Source organism: Zonotrichia leucophrys, chromosome 4, assembly GCF_028769735.1.
Source record: "Zonotrichia leucophrys gambelii isolate GWCS_2022_RI chromosome 4, RI_Zleu_2.0, whole genome shotgun sequence".
Lineage (NCBI taxonomy): Eukaryota > Metazoa > Chordata > Aves > Passeriformes > Passerellidae > Zonotrichia > Zonotrichia leucophrys.
The window spans coordinates 69538223-69559645 of NC_088173.1; the positions used below are offsets into that span (position 1 = coordinate 69538223).

A 21423-nucleotide genomic window follows, 5' to 3' on the forward strand; every position below is an offset into this window, starting at 1 on the left:
CCGCAGTGGCAGGAACGGCAGAACTCGATTTCCGAGCGCATTTGCTTCCCAAATCCCTCCCGTCCCGGCGGCTGCCGGCAGCGCTCCCCGCGGGCTCTTCCCAACGCCAGGACTGCCAGCTGCAGCGTGCCCGGGCGGATCCTTCCCATCCGAGCGGGGATTCCCACTGCGGGAACAAGGCTTCAGCAGGGAAAACATCCCGCTGATCGGCTGCCGGCCTGCCTCAGAGCCCGGGAATGCCGGGGGCAGCGCCGGGAGCACGGGAGGCGCATCCCAGTGTCCCTGCTGTCACAGAGTGCAGGATGTCCATCCCAGTGTCCCTGCTGTCCCAGTGCAGGACGCTCATCCCACTGTGCCCTGCTGTCACAGCACCCGGGATGTGCATCCCAGTGTCCATCCTGTCACAGAGCCCAGGATGTGCATCCCAGTGTCCTTGCTGTCCCAGTGCAGGACACTCATCCCACTGTCCCCTGCTGTCACAGCACCCAGGACCGCTGCGTCTGGTCCCTCCACACAGCCTGGAGAGGGAAGGAAGGGGACAAAGGGGATCAGCTTCCCTTGCACGCCTGGGACATCCTCGGAGCAGCGCGTGACCCTGGCTCTGGGGACATCCCAGCTCCACGCTGATGTCATTTCCCCCACAAATGATGTCGTGTCCCTGCAAAGGGACAGCTGGAGAGGTGCGATGAGCAGAGCGGGACAGTGCCCACCCACACACCCCCCCTGGTGCCACCGCCTGTCCCCTCTGTGTCACCTTCCTGCCACCCTGTCCCCACTGCCACCAACCCCTGTCATCCGCCTCCACCCCGACCCTCCTGCCAGCTCCTGTCTCCATCTGCACTCGCTGCCACTCTGTCCTGTCCCCACTGCCACGTCATGTCCCCAAAGTCACCTCCTGTCTCCACTACACCATTCCCTTTCCCCAGTGCCACCCCGTCCCCACTGCCACCCCTGCCACCCTGTCACTTTAAGTCCTCACTACACCATCCCCGTCTCCTCTGCCCAGTGTCACTGCAATGTCTCCTTACGCCCCCACAGTCACTCCCTGCCCCGTGTCCACCCTCCGTCACCTCTGTCTGTCCCATCCCCTCCCCGTGTCACCGCCCGCCACCTCCTTTCGCTGTCACCCTCGTCAGCCCGTGTCACGCCCCATCACCTCTATCACCTTCCCCTGTCCCATCACCCCTTTCCCGTCATTCCTCGCCACCTGCTTTCCTTGTCCCACCCTGTCCCCGTGTCCCACCCTGTCCCCGTGTCACCCCTGTCCCCCCTCCCCTCGCGCTGTCCCCTCATGTCCCCTGGCCCCGCCCCGTCCCCCTCGGCGCATGCGCGGTGCTCACGGCGAGGCCGTGCCCGGCTCCGGGCGGGGCGGGGCGGCTCCATCCGGGTCCTGCCCGGGCCGGGCGGTGCGGGCGGGCGAGCCCCGGCGGGACGGCGCGGCGGCGGTGGGTGAGTGCGGGGGGCGGGAGCCCCCTGGGGGGCCGGAGGACCTGAGCCCCCCGGATGAGGGGAGGGGACCCGCTCTGGGGACCCCCGTGTGGGGTGGGACCCCTCGCTGTGCCGTGTTCTGTGGGCAAGGGACCGCTCTGCATCCCCCCTGTGTGCCTGGGGTCCCTCCCTGTGCAGCGCTCGGTGGGGCAGGGTCCGTCCTGCAGCTGCGCTTTGGGCAGGACCCTCCCTGTGTGCCTTGTTCTGTAGGGAAGGGACCCTCTTGCAACCCTTCTGTGCGGTGGGACCTCTCCCTGTGCCTTGTTCTGTAGGGAAGGGTCCCTCCTCCATCCCGTCTTTGGGCTGTACCCTCTCCGTGCGCCTTATTCTGTAGGGACGAGACTGCTCCATCCCCTCTCCCTGCGCCTTGTTCAGTGGGGCAGCGTCCCTCCTCCATCCGCTCTTTGGGCTGTACCCTCACTCTATGCCTTGTGCTGTGGGGCAGGGTCCCTCCTCCATCCGCTCTTTGGGCTGTACCCTCACTCTATGCCTTGTGCTGTGGGGCAGGGTCCCTCCTCCATCTGCTCTTTGGACAGGACCCTGTCTCTGTGCCTTGTTCTGTGGGGCAGGGTCTGTTTTCCAGCCTTCTGTGGGGCAGGACCCTCTCTCTGTGCCGTGCCCTATGGGACAGAGCTCCCCCTCCATCCTCCCCCGCTGTGGGGCAGCGGCACCCCCTCTACAGCAGCTCCCATGGGGGACAGGGTCCCTCTCGCTCTGTCCCTCTCTCTCTGCTCCACAGTCTCCTCTGGGACATGGACCTCCACAGGGCAATGGAGCAGCCCCCACATCCCTCAGGGGTCTGGGCTGTGCTTTTGGGGTGTCTGGCAGCACTATAGGGCTGCCATAAGGTCCCGCTTGTGGGGCAGAGGGGACAGCCCCGAGGCTGGAGCCATGGACTGGGGCTGCATCACCCCGGAGGGATGCTGGGGTGGCACAAAGGGACAGGGGCCATGTCCCCATCCTGCCTGGACCCCCTGATAATGGGGAGCTCCTGGGGTCCCACCCCACGCTGGGCTCAGGGTCCCCAGGTCACCTCTGTTCCCAGTGGCCGCTGGCTTGGAATCAGACACGTCCCCTTGCTTTCCTGGGGCCGAGACAGGACGCTGCGGGTTTCTCCTGCTTTAAAAGAAAACCAAAAACAAACAAACACAAAAAAAGCCACCCAGAAATGGGAAAAGCTGCTTTTTCGGAGTTACACTGGGCTGCTGTTCCTGCCACGTCCGTGCCCTCCCTGCGGCCGCCGCTTTGGCGTGGGACCCTGGGGACTGGAAACGCACGGGTAAAAATGCACCTCCTGCGGTTTGGGGTTTTGGTTTTATTTTGTTTGTTCGGTTCAGCCCGGCTTTGTCTTCGCCGGGCTGCACGGAGGAGGGTGAGCACGCCGTGGGTCTCGGTCACCCCACGAGCGAGCTGGGTCGGATGTGCCAGCGTGTGTGTCTGGGGGTGCTTCCCCCTCCCTGCACACCTTTGGCAGGAGGCTTGGATGACATCTTGCTCTGGCACGCTCCTCGCCTTTGATCTCGAGTTTCCTGCCATGGATAACGTGTTCGGCAACACGCGAGCCCGGCTTCGCAGCTGCCGGGGAGGGCGATGCGGGTGCCTCCTCCTCCTCCTCCTCCTCCTCCTTCTCGTCCCGGTTTTCCCCAGCTGGCTCCTGCCTACAGCTCCCGGCTTTCCTTTGTTTCGGGTGCCGCCAGGACGGGCTCTCGCAGCCCAAGGATGCTCTGAACGGAGCAAAGCCAAGCACAAAAAGACACCTCCCCCCATCCCTTTGTTTCCAAGCGTTTGCGGGCTCAGCTGGTTTTTACACGGCGGCTGTTCATGTGCCCGGGCAGATAAACCCGACTACTCAATGTCTCTCTCTCTTTTTTTTTTTTTTTTTCCTCCTATTCGGAGTTATTTTGGGTGCTTTAGTTTGCAGGGAGCACATCCCGGCTGCAGGCTGTGCCAGAGGGATGCAGCAGCTTTCTGGGAACGGGGTGAATTTGCCAGAAGCATAACTGGAACATCTCGTGGTTGTCCTCTGGTGTCCTCCTCGCATCTCCTCGGCTGAGCAGAGCCATAAGCTCTCAGCACCACGCTGCAATCTGGCATCACCAGCCCTTCTCCTGGGAGAACTCTGACCCTGGTTTGCAACACCCACTGCCAGCAGCAGCTTTGGGGACAGAGGAAGGCGAACAAAACCCAGGCCTGTGCTCAGCAGTGATGGCTGAAATCAGCTTTTTTTATAAAAAAAAATCCTTGACTTTGCATTAGCAAAATATAAGTTCTAATATTATTATCATCATCATTATTTTTTAGATTCCTACTGCTGTTTCATTTCCCTCAGGTGCTGGGTTTAACAGTGAAACCGTCATCTGAATTCATTTGAATGCAATTTTTTTTTTTACACAACAGATGTACACAAAGCACCTTAAGCGTGTCAAACAGCCCCTGAGTAAATCATGTTGTTTGCTCTATTACTTTATTCATGCAGGTTCGATGCTCCAGCTGATGCATCTGGAGTGCTGTGCCATCTGGAGCAAAAATTAAATACAAATTTGGCCCCTGGCCTGGAAAAAATAACAACCCCGTGCCCCACTAATAATCAGCAGTGGAAGGATAGAGCCCCTGACAGAAGAACTGCTTGTGGGCAATGTGGAAGGAACCCAAAATGCACTAATTGAGGTATTTAAAACCTATTAAAAAAGGGAAAAGAAATGCTTCCAGCCCTTTGTGGCAGAAGCAGACAGGAGCAGCAGTGGGATCCCGTTACCAGGGCACAGGGCTGTGCTGGCAGATGGGGGTCCTGATCCTGGGCGGGTGGTGGAGCTGCTGGAGGGGTGTGGGGTGGTGATTTCCCACACCTCCCAGCCTTGCTGCTGGAGGAAATCCCCTCCACAGCCTCTGTTCCACCACTGCTCAGCTCTGGTTTGCTGATTTTGTCCCCATTACCAAGGCTGGGACACTCCAGCTCTGCTGCTTGTGTTGCTGCCATTGCTGTTTGGCCAAAGGCCGTGTCAGATTTGGGGAGAACAAGATGTGGAGTTGGGTCAGCTCTGCTGGAACTTCCTGCCTGTGCATCCCAGGCTCAGATCCAGTCACCTCCAGATGTGGTTGGAGATAACTCTGGTGGGCCAGCCATGAAGGACACCTTTGGGGTCAGCGTGCTCTGAGTGTTGTGGGATCTGTTGGACCTTCAGATGAGGAATACTGTGTGCCACATGGGAAATAAGGTGATGGCTGCTGGTTGCTGCCACTGTTCTTGGCTGGAGAGTGGTCCTGGCCCTGTCCTGGGGGAGAGGCAGGTGAGGAGGAGGATTCCATGGTGAGGAAGCAGCAGAGCTGCTCAGGATTATGGATCTGAACCAAGCCTGGAGGTTGTACCCAAGAAGAGCCAACTTCCAGCTGCTTCCTGGACTAGATGATGTGTGGGATTACAGGAGGACTCCTGGCTTTGCAAGCAGGGCTTTTGTGCTTCTGGAGCATCTCCTTGGGTCACCCCTGCCAGTGACCTGCTGTCACCTCCACTGGGGCTGTGTGGCAGATGATGTGTTGTGAGTGATTCCCTCACAGCCATGAAACAACACTTGGATGTGGAAAAGGTGGGGAGAGGCACAGCTGGTGCTCGTTTCCTGTTCCCACCACCTGCACCTGGAACCTTCTGCCTTGGGATGACAGGGCTGAGCCGCGTCCTCCCCCACCTTGCCAGGCTCCTGCTGCACAGTAAACCCAAACAAGCCCGTCCTTGGGGCCGTGGCAGGAGGTGCAGATCCTTCTGCTGGTCCTCAGCCAGTTTGGACCAATTTGGATCGTTGGTGTGGAATCCTGGAGGGTTGAAGCTCCCCCGGTCTCAGCAGCGGTTGGTGTGCCCGAGCCGGGTTTGTTTGTTTTTGTTCCCGCAATCATTCCCCTTAAAGCTGAGTGTTGTTGACGCAAGATAAGATCGGCCGTCACAGCCATTCCCTCCGCTGGCGCTGTTGCCCTGGAACCGCTCAGACTCGGGTTGGGAGTGGCCGTCCTGGTGTTCCCGTGTCCCCACCCCGAGCCGCTGACAGGGCTCTAAAGCGGCATCAGTGATGATGTGTGATAGGAGAGAGCCCAGTCATCGCCTGAGCCCGGCTTAACTGCGAGAGAGCCCAGAGAGAGCCCAGTCATCGCCTGAGCCCACCGGGTGCTGTTCACTGCATTGAGGGATGCCAGCGATCCCATGGAAAACGAGGAATGCCAGTGATCTGATCTCATGGAAAACGAGGAATGCCAGTGATCTGATCTCATGGAAAACGAGGAATGCTGCTGATTCCATGGAAAACGAGGAATGCTGCTGATTCCATGGAAAACAAGGAATGCCAGGGATCCCATGGAAAACGAGGAATGCCAGTGATCCCATGGAAAACAAGGAATCTCAGCGATCCCATGGAAAATGAGGAATGCCAGCGATCCCATGGAAAACGAGGAATGTCAGTGATCTGATCTCATGGAAAACGAGGAATGCTGCTGATTCCATGGAAAACGAGGAATGCCAGCGATCCCATGGAAAACGAGGAATGCCAGGGATCTGATCTCATGGAAAACGAGGAATGCTGCTGATTCCATGGAAAACAAGGAATGCCAGGGATCCCATGAAAAATGAGGAATGCCAGTGATCCCATGGAAAACGAGGAATGCCAGGGATCCCATGGAAAACGAGGAATGCCAGGGATCTGATCTCATGGAGAACGAGGAATGCCAGGGATCCCATGAAAAATGAGGAATGTCAGTGATCCCATGGAAAATGAGGATTGCCAGGGATCCCATGGAAAACGAGGAATGCCAGCGATCTCATGGAAAACAAGGAATGCCAGCGATCCCATGGAAAACGAGGAATGCCAGCAATCCCATGGAAAACGTGCTTCAGAAGAGGATCCAGACCCACGTGCTTTGCTGCAGCCATGGGCAGTGGTGATTTGCTTCCTGACCTGAGGGATGGGAAAGCCCTGGCATTGACAGTGGGCTGGAGCAGGGCCTGTTCCTCCATCCTGGGATGCAGCGGTGCCTGCTGGAGATGGAGCTGTGTCATTTTTGGATGCTCAGTAACACAGGGAATGTGTCATTTTTCTACTTGTCTGGCATGTTTAAATTCCATCAAAGAACAAAAAACAATCCTAAAGGGTTCCTAAAGCCGCATGTGGAGGTGTCCTGGTCAGGAATGGTTGCAGTGCTGAAGGGATGGTGAGAGGAGACAAGCCTGGCCCTAATGCCAATGAGTGGATGGACAGCAGGAGCTCATGGACCAAATCAGCTGGAAGCAGCTGGCTCAGTGTAGCTGAAGGCTGTGAGGTCTCACATTGCTCCAGTGCTGGAGCTGCAGCTGGATCAGGCTGTGGAAAAAGCACAGACATTGAGAAACAGGAGGAGCAGCAAGGGCAGGGTAGTGTGAAGCCTAGGCAGGGATATCCTGCTTTTTCTCCTTCATCTTCAGGACTGTGAGTGTGAGGAGCAAGAAGGAATGACTTCTCCAGCCTTATTTTGGCTTTAGTTTTGATTTTGGGTGGATTTGCAGGAGGACACCAAGACTGCTGAGGAGCTTGGGTTCTCCTGGCTCTGAGGGAGAAAAGGATCTTTGCATGGGATAATCCTGGAGGCCCATCCCAGTGTTTGAGGGACAGCATGTCCTTCAGTGTGCTGTCTCCAAGGAGGAAGGGGTTGGAGATCCATGTGGCAGCACAGCCACAAGGATTATTGATGTGTTGGAAACCATGAAAGCCCCTGAAAATGGTCACAGAGGAATTGGGACTTCTCCCAAAACCCAACTGAAGTGCACCTGCACCAGCACCCACAGCATGGTCACCAACAGGAGGAGGATCTGGAAGCCACTGTGCTTCAGGAGAGCTGTGACACAGTGGTTGCCAGCAGAGAGTCATTTGTGATGACTCAAACAAATGGATTGCTGCAGTGGATGGGGGTAACTTTCCATGATTTCCCAGCAGGCCTGGCTAACTGGGAGGTCCCAGTGACTGGAAGTGAGCAGATGTGACACACACAGCTAGAAGAAGGGCAGGAAGGAGGATTTTGGGAACTAGAGGGCTGTCAGTCAGATGACAGGAGCAGATCACCCTGAGTGCCTTCACGCAGCACCAGCAGGGCAATCATGGGATCTGGAGCAGCCAGTGTGAGTTTGTGACATGCAGGTCCTGCCTGACCAACCTGATCTCCTCGTGTGACAAGGTGACCTGTTTTGGCAGGTGAAGGAGGGGCCCTGGGTGTGTCTCTGGACTTTGGCAAGGCCTTTGACACCACGTTCTCGTGGCAGGGGCTGAAGTCACCGTCCCTGGAGGGATTTAAAAGCCGTGAGGATGTGGCACTTGGGGACGTGGGTTAGTGAAGGCTTTGGCAGTGCTGGGTTAGCCTTAGAGGGCTTTTCCAACCTCAACGATTCCATGATTCTGTGATTTTATTATCCCCTCAGAGGATTAATCCCACCACTAATGCAGCTTTTCACTCGCAAAGCGCTTTAGAGGAAGTTGTGCCAGGAGAGTGCTTGGAGAGAGAAACTGAAAGTGCTGAGCAGGAGGGAGCTGCCCTCCCGATTCCTGCCTCTCCCAGCCTGTGCAGTGGGACTGAATTTCCCAGCTTCTTGGTGTATGGGAGTATTTTGGGGAAAACACCAGAGCTCCGTGACCGTGCAGTTTCCCAGGCATTAAACCAGGGCATTTCAGCTCTCCCGTTGGTCCTTGAACTCCAGGAGGAGCAGCCCGGCAGGTAAGAAAGTGCGTGAAGCCAAATTAGAACTGAGCTGAAGGGATCAGAGTCTCCCACCCGACAGCTTCAACTACACCAAATCCACCCGAGTGGATCGAGTGGATCGTGCCTCCCGCTGACCGGGGCTCTCGGATTGTAGGGATCGAGTTCAGCTTCTCTCCTCGCAGAGCTTTGTCCGAGCAGGCAAATATTCCCTCGGTGCTTTAGCGACTCCCATTTTCCTATTGTTCCCTGTAAAAACCCGTCGCCAGGCTGGGCTGGGTTTCCCCCGAGGCAATTTCCTGGCTCTGCTCAAACCAAGCTGCGGGGTTGGGGTTTTTCTTTCACTTTTTAGTTGTGAGCTGTTGGATTAGACCCCTTAGACCCGGTGTTATCTCCCTTGTGAGATAAAAGATAAGGCTTGTGGTGGTGGCCATCTGAAGTGGGATGGGATTGTGTGATGTTGAGGGCTGATTAAATTGGGATGAGCTGGCTGGAGCCTGTCTGGTGGTGCTGTTGTGGGTTGGGTGTCTGTCACCTGAGCCCTGCACCCCAGTCTTGCTTGGCATTCACACCAGCAGACTCTCCCCATGTTTCTGAGCGTTGTTTGGGAGTAAAAGCAGGAAAAAATGGATCATTTTCTCAACTGGGGCTTTGCTTGAGGGATGCTGAGCTGTCATGTGCTTCTGACTGTTCTTGGAGCTTCCTCCTTGTAGCCTCCTGTTCCTGAAGCATCTTCCCCGTGCAGCTGCCAGTGATGCAGCAGGAGGAGCAGGTCAGGGAGGTGATGGGAAAGGCCTGGGATGAGGGCTGGAGCTGCAGACAAGCCTGACATCAGGTGGTTTATTCCAGCCTTTGATGCTAAAGCTGGGAGTGGGAGTCTTGCAGGGAGTTGGGACTGCAGTGGGGATGGTGGGTATTGGTGCCTAAAAACTAAAAATTATATGGTCCTGTAGAAAAATGGGCTGGAGAAAAGGGATTCTGCTGCCATCCTTTCAGGCACCTCCAAAAGGAGGGGTTTTAAAACAAGCTTAATTGTGGTCTTGTTTATACTTAGGTTGGAACTTGAGTCCTTTTAGGTTTCTTTTTTGGATGGAATTTAAAAGAGGGAAGAAGTAAGCACTGACAAAAGTTTCGTTTCTTTCTTAGAAAACTTCTGTTTCCTAACAAAAGTTGTTTTTCCTCTCTAAAGGATCCCCTGAGTCCTTTCTGTTTCCTTTAGGTTTATCTCAGCTATCGATGTTCTGAGCTGGCACATCCAACTTAGTAGCAAACTGCTTGATATCAAACCCCAGATTGCACATTGCCTGCTTCATCTTCTAAGTCAAATAATTTATTCTTCAATATTATGAATCACTCATTGTGAGGGTAGCAGCAGATCCCAGTCTGTTTCCATGAGGGTGCCATGTTATATTTTCTTTATTAAATCCTGATCCTTACCACTGAGCTGTGTGGATGAAGGTTGCTGTGTGGCTGGGGCACAACTTGTTTTGTTGCTCAGATTTTTTTTTCTTATTCTTATTATTAAAATGATGTTTTCCTAGGCCAATGCAGAACAAGTCAGGTGATTGGGATGGATTTTTTTTTTTTAGCTGAAGCATCCATTTCCATAAGAGTTGGAGCCCAAAGATGAGTTGTGAAGCCATGGCAGGTTGTTTGCCCAGGATGGGATCCTGTCTTGGACATTCTGTGGATGGACTGATCAGGCTTGCCTTGGATACCCACATCATTCCAGACCCTGGGATGGAAATCCCCCTTTTGCACCCCAAAACCAGCCCAGCTGCAGATTCCTCTGGGAGCGCTCGCTGTGTGGCAGCCACCTCTGCGGGCTGCTCCCTGCTTTTGTTTACATCTGCTAGAAAACTTCTTAAATTTCCTGGCAAGGGAGTAATTCTAATCCCTTTCAATGAGATCAAGGGATTAGTGTCTCAGATGCTTATAAAATTGTGAGGATTAGCCAAGCCTCCCCCCCCCCATTCTTTCTATGCCACGTAACGTCATCGCCGTGTTTTCAAAGGGGATCTCTGTGCTGTTACCAAGAGCTGAAGCAATTTCTGGGAGCCTCTGCGCATCCAGGCGTTTAAAAACCATGTCTTCATCCTCTCCCTTGCTCCCTCTGGATTTTTGTGCAATTTTTAGGGTGTTTTTCTCTTTTCTTCCAGCATCCCTGGTACCAAAGCACGGTAGCTGTTCAAGCTGACACGTTGGGTTTGCGTGGCTTGGCTGCGTTGCGGCGCCCGTGCAGGTAAGTAGGGAGCTGAGCCCAAAGTTTTCCTTCACAGACACTTGCAAATTCCCATCTGGAGAGCATCAGATCCGTGTTATTTCACAAGTTTGCCCTTCATTTCAAAGGATTTGGGGTTTTGTGGTCCATCCCCAGAGGGGAACGGTGCTTCTGGGATGCTCTCACCCCAACTGTTGGGAGCAGGATGAAAGTCCACACACCCACATTCCTGCATCCTTTTAATTACAACCTGCACTTTCATTAGGACTTGCTGCCTAACCAGGGAGCTGACAGGGAGGAGGGTTTAGTTCAAACCCTGTTGCCTCTCCCCTCAGGGCACTTTTTAAATGCCTTTTCTCCCGGGTCGATGGCTGCCTGGTCGCTTGACCTGTGCGAGCAAAGCGATCCCGAACTGCCGAGTGGTAGGAGCTCAGAGCCAGGAATTCCTGGCCCCGACCCAGTAGAGTTTCAGAGGCAAGCTTTTAAATATATACAAAGACAAGCTCATAATTTCCACTCTACTAATGAGGCCACGGCGTTTTCATTGAAATGTGCCAATAGGCGCCGTGGTGGTATTTTAGCAGCCTTGTACTGTGAATCCAAATGTGATTTAACATGGCAGCCCCCGCAGAGCCGAGGAAAAGCGGCTTCTCCCGCTGAATTTCAATGATGCTGCTCGGCAGCACCTCCCAAAAATCCCCTCCGTGCTGGGACCTCTCCTTGTGTTTCATCCCGACAAAGCTTTTCACTTCGCTGAAGGTGAGAATGGGTTGAAAGGGGATATTTAGGAGGGGAAAGTCTTAATTTAAAGCCTGGGTGTAACAGATGTGTGGCTGGCTGGTGCGAGGCGGCGATTTAATAACCGGGCTGGCCAGAAATATCATTAAATTGTAGTAAAAAAAATGGAACGTGAGGGCTCCAGACATCGTGTTCTCTCTTGACCTTTAAAAAGCCACTTGAAGCTGCCAGCCTGCTCGTTGCTAAGCCACCTCCTTAGTGCCACTCATATATTTTCCCTTCTAGGAGGCGATTCAGCGCCCGGGAATTCGTGGAGATCCAGCAGTAAACTGTTACACGAAATTCCCACTGGTGGTTTTTAACTTTGTAGCCTTGAAGCATTCAGAAAATATTTAGCAGGTTTTGTTTCAGTCAGTTGCAAGAAAATATTTAGCAGGTTTTGTTCAGTCGGTTACAAGAAGAATGTAAATTTTGACTAATTCACAAAAGGAGTTTGCTTTGCTTTGCTTTTTTATTTTAAAAACAAGTTGTGCATCGGCAGCACAGCTGTAAATTGGCATTTTGCTTATTTAAGGCTTGTTTTTTGAGGAATCCCTGTAAGAAGCAGCATCCCTGGGCAAAGGAAGGGTGTGGGCAGGTGGTGTTGAAAATTTACACCTGGTTGTCCATCCCCTCCTTAGTGCCACTCATATATTTTCCCTTCTAGTAGGAGATCCAGCAGTAAACTGTTACACGAAATTCCCACTGGTGGTTTTTAACTTTGTAGCCTTGAAGCATTCAGAAAATATTGAGCAGGTTTTGTTCAGTCAGTTGCAAGAAAATATTTAGCAGATTTTGTTCAGTCAGTTGCAAGAAAAATGTAAATTATAAGTAACTCACAAAAGGTGTTTGCTTTTTTTTTTTAAACAAGTTGTGCATTGGCAGCACAGCTGTAAATTGGCGTTTTGCTTATTTAAGGCTTGTTTTTTGAGGAATCCCTGTAAGAAGCAGCATCCCTGGGCAAAGGAGGGGTGTGGGCAGGTGATGTTGAAAATTTACACCTGGTTGTCCATCACCTCCTTAGTGCCACTCATATATTTTCCCTTCTAGGAGGCGATTCAGCACCCGGGAATTCGTGGAGATCCAGCAGTAAACTGTTACACAAAATTCCCACTGGTGGTTTTAACTTTGTAGCCTTGAAGCATTCAGAAAATATTTAGCAGGTTTTGTTTCAGTCAGTTGCAAGAAAAATGTAAATTTTGACTAATTCACAAAAGGAGTTTGCTTTGCTTTGCTTTTTTATTTTAAAAACAAGTTGTGCATCAGCAAGACAGCTGTAAATTGGGGTTTTGCTTGTTTAGGGCTCAGTTTATGAGGAATCCCTGGGCAGAGGAGGGCAGGTGATGTTGAAAATTTACACCTGGTTGTGCATCACCTCCTGGTTACAGACCCTGGGGTATGGGTACATCTGGATTTTAGAATCACAGACTCATGGAATGGTTTAGATTGGGGTGATCCTTCAAGGCCATCTCATTCCACCACCCTGCCATGAGCAGGAACACTTTCCACTCGACAGGGTTGCTCCAACATGGCCTTGAACATTTCCAGGGATAGGGAATCCACAACTTCTCCAAACAACCTGTGCCAGTGCTTCACTAAGGTCCCTTCATTTTCTGCACCCCACTGAGGTCAGCCACAATTCCAGGAGAATATGGAAAAAGGATGATATCCCATGGCATCACCTTTGGTGCTGAGACTGTGACAGAAAAGATGGTGAATGTTGGTTGGTGAATGTTTCTCTCCAAGCACCTCACTTGGTTGTGCAAGTCTGGCTGTGGAAAAGTTCCATTCTCCATTCCCAACTAAATTTTGAGGGGTTTTCCATCCTTGCAGTCACCTTTTTTGTGCCAGTCCTGTAGAGGTGAAGCAGCTTTGGTCCTGTTTCCATATGACTCCCAGGAGGTTTTTTTGCTGGACTCTGTAAAGTGTTGCAAAACCATTCCAGTCTCTGTTAGCAAGGGAGAAGGAATGATAAAAAAAAGAAATGCTCCCCTAAATCCCAGTGCTTAGATCAAAACCAGGAAAGGGTGGACTGTCTGTGCAGCTCATTTTTTGGAAGTATTAGGAAAAATTGGAAACAGCAGTGACGTGGCATTGGTGTGAATTCCCAGCAGGCTGGGGTTTGGGATTGTCTGGGTTTCCCTGGAGCCTTTTTCAGGCTGTCAGGATTGTAAAATCCAAACCTGGCTGGATCAAAGGGGGCTGGGGGAATGGCTGCTCTGTGGGATTTGTTATGGAACTTTTTTCCCACTATCCAGTCACCAGCTTTTTCACTCTTCTCCATCCAGCTACCTCTTCTTCTTAATTTTTACCTCAAATATAAATGGTGCAATTAAAAGGGTTCCACAGAGTGCATTCCTGAGGAGTGAAACCCAGGATCCAGGAGCAGCATAAAGAGGAATTCTTCCCTCTCTGGCCTCATGCTGCTTTTCCACCACAAGGCTTTCCAGCCATCTGGATCCCCTTGCAGATTATGCCCCCCCTCACAAAAATCCATAACCTAGCAACCTTATTTCGTGTCAGCCAGATCCTTCTGCCTTCCTGTTCCCAAACTGTGCTTGGCTCCTCCAGCTGCCTTTATGGGATGGCTGCTGGCAGCTGGGATCCCATCACTGGCTCAGGGTGCTCCTCTCCAGCAGGGTTTTGTAGGATTATTGATCCCTGTGGGCTGCACTGATCATTATTTTTTTTTTCCTTCATTAAAGGAGCTTAGGAAATAGGGGAAAAAGGGTTTTAGGAAGTTGTTTAATCCATCTGCTTCTCAGTATTACAGTGGAGAGGGCAAGTTGCTCTTTGGCTCCATGGAAAGTGATTGGTTTTGGTTCAGCCTGAAGATGACTTGATCAAAGTGGGATTTTTAATTTTTTTTCCTTCTGGTTGTGATATTTTGGGAGTCCCCGTTGCTTCCCACAGCTCTGTGTCATCACTCAGGAATTTTCAAATTCTCTGGAGTGTTTAACATCAATTTCTCTGCTCTGACCCTTCAGCTGTGTAGGCTGAGTGTTTCTCATGGAGTTTCCAATTTGTGCTCCCCAAGGAACCTGTTTATTGGGGAACACTGTGAATGAGGAAAACCTACCACAAATGAAGGTGGGAGATTATTCCCATTTGCCTGTGCTCTCATTGCTCTTTTTGGGCTAAAATACACCCAAATTTAATAATGTAATGTGTGTCCTGCCACCAACAGCCCATAAATGGAAGTGATGGATCCTGCCTCCTCTTTTCACCTCAGGAGTACAGAGAGGGCTGGGGGCAGGAGGAGGCAGCAGCACATCCTTTCCCACCACACTTTGGGGAGGAAGAGTGAGCTCACCAGGTCGTGACGTTGTTGGAACTGCGTGCCAGGAAAAGGGGGAGAAAAATAATTACAAATCCCCAAGGCCAAAGGGGAAAAATTCCTCCAGTGTTATTTCATCTCTGAGCAGTGAATGGAGCTGTCCTTGGGCAGCTTGTGTGAGTTTTTCTGAGAGAGGCTCTGCCAGCTCTGCTTCAAACCCTCCTGGGAAGTGATTCCCAGCTCTCTCATTCCTGATGGGAGCTCAGGCAGGGCTCTCCTCCAAACTCTGCTTCCCCCTCCTCCAGACTGTATTAAATTGTGCTATTGATTTGATTTTTTTTTTTCTATTTATTTTTGCTTGTTTTCCTGGAACTTGCAAAATCAGCCCTGAGCAAACCTCTGGTTTGCTTTTCCAACGGCGCCGGGAGAAAGAACTTGACTTTGCAGAGGGTGATGGGAGCTGCAGCTGACCCATTTCTGCACGTTTCTCTGCCAGTGGCAGCAAAAACATTTTCCCACTTAAAGGTTCTCTTCAGTTTTAAAGTTCTGGGATTAATTGTTTCTTCAACTGCCTGGAATCAGAAGGGCTTGCTGGAAATTGCAGCAGCACAGTTGTGCTGCCGGATGTTGCTCTCCTTAGACTTTCCTATTTTTTTTCCAATTGCTTTGTCGTGTTGTCACGTCACTTTCTGTGTCCCCTGCCTGGAGGCAGTGGAGAGGGTTAAGGTTTTGTGTTTGGTGTCAGCCAGCTGGGGAGCAGAGCCAGGAAATTTCCTGATTCCAGTTCAAAAAAAGCATCGGATCCGCTCTCAGGGAGGAGGGATCAAAGGTCCGAAGCCCTTTGTGCTTGGAGGTCACTTTGGTTCCTTGGATGTCCAGGCACACACCAAAAACCCACCAGCACCCCCAAACCTGCAGGCAGCCAAAATGGGTGAAACAAATGTGGTTTTGTGCTGTTTGACACCCAAAAGTTCTTTCTGTTGCTGTGATGGTGCTGCATCACCCCAGCCACGCTTTGCTGGATCTTGGTACAGCTCTGCTTGTGGTGTGAGGGACCTGTTGGGGTGTTCCCTGTTCCCTGATCAGTAACCCTGCCAAGGCTTGCACCATCCCTCACGCTCCTCCATTCCCTGCCAGGTTTGTGGAGTGAAGGATCTGGGCCAGGTTGGCTGCTCAGAGCTGGCACTGGATGTGGCATCCCCATGGCAGCGTCGCAGCTCTTTGGAATTGCATCGTGCCAAGAGGTTTTGTTCTCCCCCCGTGCTCAGTCCTGTTGTTCCTTGGTTTTGGACAGCAAAGGCCATCACTGCTGGCTGGAGCAGCACTGAGATTTCCCCTGCTCCACCAAGCAGCTCCGTGGCACCTCTGGGGCGATGGCAGAGCTGGTTTGGGGCTGGCTCTGCAGCTGCCTGTGATTTTCCCATCGCCACGCTGCAGATCCTGGCTCTGGACCAGCTCCAGAGACAGAGCTGAAGGAAATTCCTTCCAGCTGCTTGAGGTCAGGCCTTTGCTTTGCTTTTGGGGTCCACGAGGGGGATTTTTTTCCCTGCAAGTTAAACGAGGGCGTCACTGGCTTCTGCTTAACACCTGGAAGAATCTTTTTCTTTTAAATATTATCCTGTTAGTCATAGCCATTAAATAACCTTCCTCTTGTAGAATCATTCCATGGAAGAATACCCTGCTTTGCACCACAACTTGGGCTGTTTCACAAAGGTCTTGTCAGCTGCTCCCAGTTTAACTTTCAACCAGTTAATAAGGCTTTTGGTTAAACCTGTCTGAAACACGTTGCGAAACGCCTTTGAAACTCGAGACGCCGTTCACGCCCGCTTGAAACCTTTCCCATCGATAAAATATTCCAGCTTGGAGTTTGGCCACGGCTTAGCGTTCACTTTTCCCTGAGATTGGTGATTTCAGGCCTGCCTGTGGCTGGCTCTGAGGGGTGTTTGAAGCTCCTTTGCCAGCCTGGCCAGTGGGATGCCCAGACCACCAGCTCCATCCAGTTCATGGCTGAAGAGATTCAGGCTGAGTTTGCTTTGAACCCCTGTGGAGAAAGTTGTTTGTCTTGAAAACATAAAGTAAATCCCTCTAAAAACAGGAGTTTATTTACACCAGCAGAAGCAGAAGCCAGTGCTCCACCCAGCATGTATTTAGGTGTGAGGATGCACAGCACATGCATGGCCCCTTTATGCACTAATGTTATAAATAAATAATAATAAATTTTTTTGAAAAAGTACAAGCAGCTCCTTTTAATAAGTAAAACCCCAAGAAGGAGCCCACAGTTCCAATCCAGGGAGAGCAAAAATCTGCAGCTTTCAGCCCATGGCATTGCTTAAAGTGGCACCCCCTGGCTTCAGCTCTGCCTCACTCCCCTCCTCCTCCCTGCCTCAGTTTCCCTACCTGTGAGCAAACAATTGTGTGCTTTATTAATCCCTGAGAGATCTCTGAGGAACGTTCTGGGTACGAGGCTGGCCCCACGTATTCAGGGCTTGCTGTGGCTGTGATGGGGATTAATTTGGGCCGTGGCTTGGTGAGGTTCAATCAAAGCCGTGCCACGCTGGAGCTCGCTGACCTGTGACACTCCCTGCTCGATGGGGCATTAACCAGCACTTGGGCTTTTCATTAAAGCTGGGCTTTGTCCTCCTTGCAGAAATGGGGATGTGCTTGGCCCCACGTTGCTGAGTCATTGGAGGGTGTAAGGAAGGAGATGTGGAGCTCAGGTTGTTCTGCCATTTGTGCCTCTCTGCATCCCAGCACAAGGAGCTGTTGTTCTTTGCTATTTTTCACAGAATCATGGAATTGCAGAATCATGGAGTGATTGGGGTTGGAAGGGACCTTAAAGCTCATCTCATTCCACCCCCTGCCATGAGCAGGGACAACTCCCACTATCCCAGGTTGCTCCAAACCCCATCCAAGCTGGTCTTGAACGCTTCCAGGGATCCAGGGGCAGCCACAGCTTCTCTGGACCTTTTCTATGTGCAGCCTGTGTCTCCCATCCCAGGGATTTCAGGGATTACTGGGGGCCATGGATGCCCCACAAGCATCATCTCCCTGCTCTGAGATGCCTTGACCACGGAGAGAGCAACAGGGAGGCTTTTGTTCTGCACCAGAAACTTTTCATCCTTCTTTATGGCTCCTTTTTTATTTCTTTTGGCTGCGCCCTTGCAAATCTGAAGCAGCTTAAAATACAGTTCCCTCCCCCCTACTCCCCTTAAAAAAAAAAAACAACCCCAAAGCTTGGCTGCTTGAAATCATCAGATTTCACTGGAGTCTTTTAAAGTTAACAGTTTCCTGGATCCTGGGCAGACTAACTGATTCTTCCCCTTTAACCTCCGTGTTTTTTGCTGTAACATTTCTCAGCTGTTGCAGCAGGAGGGAGGGAGGACCAGGGCAGCTCCAATGTGGAGAAGGTTATATCACACAGGGGTTGGATGAATCTGGTGTGGGATTCCCTGGATTTGCACCACAGGGGACAGAAGGGTTGTCCCCAGGAGGCTGAGCCCCCAGGACATGGCTGGCAGGTAGGTCATGGCTGCATTTGTGACATTCTTTTGGGGCAAAATATTAGAAAAGTATTAGGGAAGTGGTTCCATTGCAGAGGAAAGTGCTGGGGGTTGGTCTGAGCTCTGTTTATTTGCTGAGGGCTGTGGTGGTTCCTAGCTGTGCTCATGGATGTGGGGACTGCTGCAAGAGCAGCACAGCTCAGGTGAACACAAACACGAGGAATTTTTGTGGCTTGATGGGATCTGCAGCACCAAATGCAGCCTTGGATGTTCCTTAGCCATGGAATCTCTTAGTGGGATTGCTGAGAGGAGCATCACAAGTTAAAAGAGTTGGAAAGGGAAGAAAAACTACAGTCCAGTGCTGGTTGGTTTTGTTGCCAAGAGTTGCGAGAGTTGTTTCTCCTTCCTTGCAAAAATTCACCTGGAGCTTTCCCAGACTGAGGACGTTTCTCTGGGGTGGCTGAGGAGCTGCAGGCAGCCAGCCTTGCCCAGAGGCAGTGATTACCATCCCGAGGGTGAGCTGGGGCAGCATCCTCCAGCTGAAACCCCCTCACGCCCCAAAGTGTCACCGAGGGGAGCCCCTGACCCGTCCCAAACCCCTCTGACCCACAGCACTGAAACCCAAACCCAGCCCGCGGCTCCGAGCTGCGCATTAACTCCGCCAGAGCTGGGAACAAAGGTTTGGGGGCTGGATTGGGCTTCTTCAAATTGATTTGCAAAGCAAACCAGCTCAGCTGAGCGGAACAGGCGTCGGTGGAGGAGCGTGAGCTGCCTCCTGGGTGGTTGCTGGGCTATAAAATCCCATCCCCACCAGCGCTGGCAGGGGGATGTGCCGGCTCCCCGAGCGCTCGGAGCGGTTCCACGTTGGCCAGGAGAGGTTCTGAACATGCGTGGTGTTGGTCTCTGGAGGCTTTAATCAAATCCAGGCTTTACCAGAAATCGACTCGAAACTTCCAGCGAGGGAGGGAACTGAAAGCAGCCGGAGCAGGGAGGCTCCGGGCGGGTGCGGGGGCTGGCAGGGATGGTGCCTTCAGCAAGGGGACAGCCCCGGTGAGGCAGCCGGGATGAGAGGTGAGTCTGCTCCCCGTGGGAAGCCCGAGGAAAGCTCACAGGGTTTGGCAAAAAAGGGTTTTCTTCAAGGGAGAAAGGAGATTTGGGAGTGAGGATGCTGCTTGAAGGGACTCCCAGAGGACAGTTGGATTTTGGAGCATCGCTCCCTGGCGTGTGTGGGTTCAGATCCTGCGGTTTCCCCACCTCTTCCCACCCCGTGCAAAATGAGGAGCTGTGCAATTACTGCACCGTGGAAAACTCCCTGCTCCAGGGGAGGCTTTTGTTATCCCTTGGTGATTTTATTTGGGAAATAAAAGGCTCAGACTGCAGGTACTTTCCTTGCTTGTAAAACTCCATCACACGTTGCTCTCCCGTGGGCAGGAGGGAAAACAAGGTGTATTTTTAACTTCCTTTTCTAAGCTGGGGGCAGGGGAACTTTGTGCCTGGCCAGCAACGGTTGTGATCATCTGAGGGCAAATGGTTCAGAGAATGATAGGAAGATAAGAGATAATAAATAAGAGCAATTAAAATCCTGGAGGAGAGGATTTGCTGAAATTGTTATCCCAGACAGCTGCTCGGGGTTTCATTGGGGTTCTCCAAGGGGAGGGAGGTTTTGGTCACGGGTCCCAGACGTGGGACATGACAGCCAAAATTGCTGCCAAAATTGCTGCCAAACTTGGCAACCTCTCGCTGGTGCCTCGGGGCTTTCCTGGGGGGAAGGAGCCTGGGGCTGTGCTGAGGAGTAAAGCTGAAATCTGCAGAAGTGCTCTTAAACCACCAAACCCGTGTGTCAGATGGGAAAGCAAACAAAGCCTCCTTTACAGAGTCCACAGTGTCCCCATAATTTCTCTCAACAGCACTGCTGTGTGTCCTGGGACTGTCCTTGTCCTCTTCCTTTTCATCTTTGGTCATTTTGCTGCAGGATTTCTATGGAATGAGGAGTCAGTCTTAGAAACCACTATAGGAGAAGGGAAGGCAAACTTGCTCCAAGGCTTCCTGGCTGCTTTCAGTATTTTTACCAAGTTCCTGCAGGGTTTGAGGGATGCTGGCTGCAGCTGGGGCTGCTTGGATGCAATTCCCACCCTCCATCTCATCCAGTGGTTAACTTGAAGGATGATGTGTGAAAGGAAAAGAGCTGGAGGAGAAGCTCACAGTGGGAGAAGGAAAATCCCAGCCCCAGCTGATCCAGCCCTGCTTTGTTTTCAGGGTTGCCAAGATGGGAACTTGGTTTTGGGCAAGGAGGAGGGGGATGAGTGAGAAGTCATCTCCAGCCCTTTCCACAGCCATTCAGGGGGACCAGTGGTCTGCAAAGTGCATCCCTAAGGAATGTCACACCCATGGGCTTTCTCCCTGTCTCCACAGCCTACCCATGAGCTCAGACTTCCAGCATTACAGTTTCAGGATGCCGAACATCGGGTTCCAGAACCTTCCTCTCAACATATACATCGTGGTTTTCGGCACAGCCATCTTCGTCTTCATCCTCAGCTTGCTCTTCTGCTGCTACTTGATCAGGTAAGGGAATATTGCAAGGGAATGTTCCTCAAAAGCTTCCCTGCTTCCAGGCCCATCACTGATCCCTCCATCCCAAAAAGAGGATGGCAGCACCTTATTTCTTTGGCAGCACCAATTTCCTTGACACATCTTATGTCAACCTGATGTCCCACAAAGCAGTGACTTTATCCACTTAAAACCAGGAGTAGCAAACACATTTGCTACTAAAGGTATGGAATTGTTGTCAGCTTCTCAGAAAACCTGGAAAAGGGATGTTTCATGGTCCCTGCTTTCTGCTTAATGTTTGAACACATTTCCCTCTGTAATGAGTAACTCGTGTCCTGCGTGCCTAAGGAATGTTTAATACCTGCTCCGTTGCTTATTGAACACAAATTGCTCCTTCAACGGCACAGTTTGGAGATTAATGATGCAGAGTTGATGTGTTAATCTGAGCAATGGGGGAGCAGGATGGCAGGGTGAAAGGTTGTTCCTGTTTGGGGCTTGTTTTAATTATTTTATGGGCCATTGGGGAGATTGTTGGGCTGCTAATTGAGAGGAGAAACTCTTCCTGAGCAAGGGAAAATGAGGCAAGTGGGGAAAACCACAGTGCCTGAGAATTGAGGTGGTGATGGAGATGAGTTGTGCTGATAACCCAAGATGGGAGGAGGCTGTGCTTCAATCTGTCATCATTCTGCCAGCACTGGTACCCAAAATTCTGCATTCCCAGAGCTCTCCTCTCCAGCTTTTCCATCCCCTCTCCTTCCCCTCTGTCCTTCCAGCTGGGCCCAGCTCCCTGCAGGCTGTGCATCCATCACATCCCTTCCCTGTGTTCCTGTAAAACAGGTACCCAGTCTCTTCCCTGCACCACAGCAGCCAGTCCCACCAGGTTATCTATCCAGAGGATGTTGAAAATATTT

General features: G+C 51.9%; 1 protein-coding gene across 4 annotated transcripts in view; it reads left to right on the forward strand.

Moving 5' to 3' along the window:
• The first annotated feature begins 1378 nt into the window (after window positions 1-1378).
• The window catches only part of RNF24 (ring finger protein 24), a 31007-nt gene continuing 10962 nt past the window's right edge, over window positions 1379-21423 (forward strand). Inside the window, exons 1-3 of one of the 4 annotated variants that reach the window (XM_064712014.1) lie at window positions 1401-1449; window positions 10350-10432; window positions 20378-20527. In XM_064712014.1, coding sequence (XP_064568084.1) covers window positions 20385-20527 — 143 coding nt within the window. In that variant the 5' untranslated portion in view covers window positions 1401-1449; window positions 10350-10432; window positions 20378-20384. Of the gene's footprint in view, window positions 1450-10349; window positions 10433-17830; window positions 17984-18814; window positions 19037-20377; window positions 20528-21423 lie in introns of those variants that run through there. The other 3 variants (XM_064712016.1, XM_064712013.1, XM_064712015.1) reach the window with 3 other exon arrangements.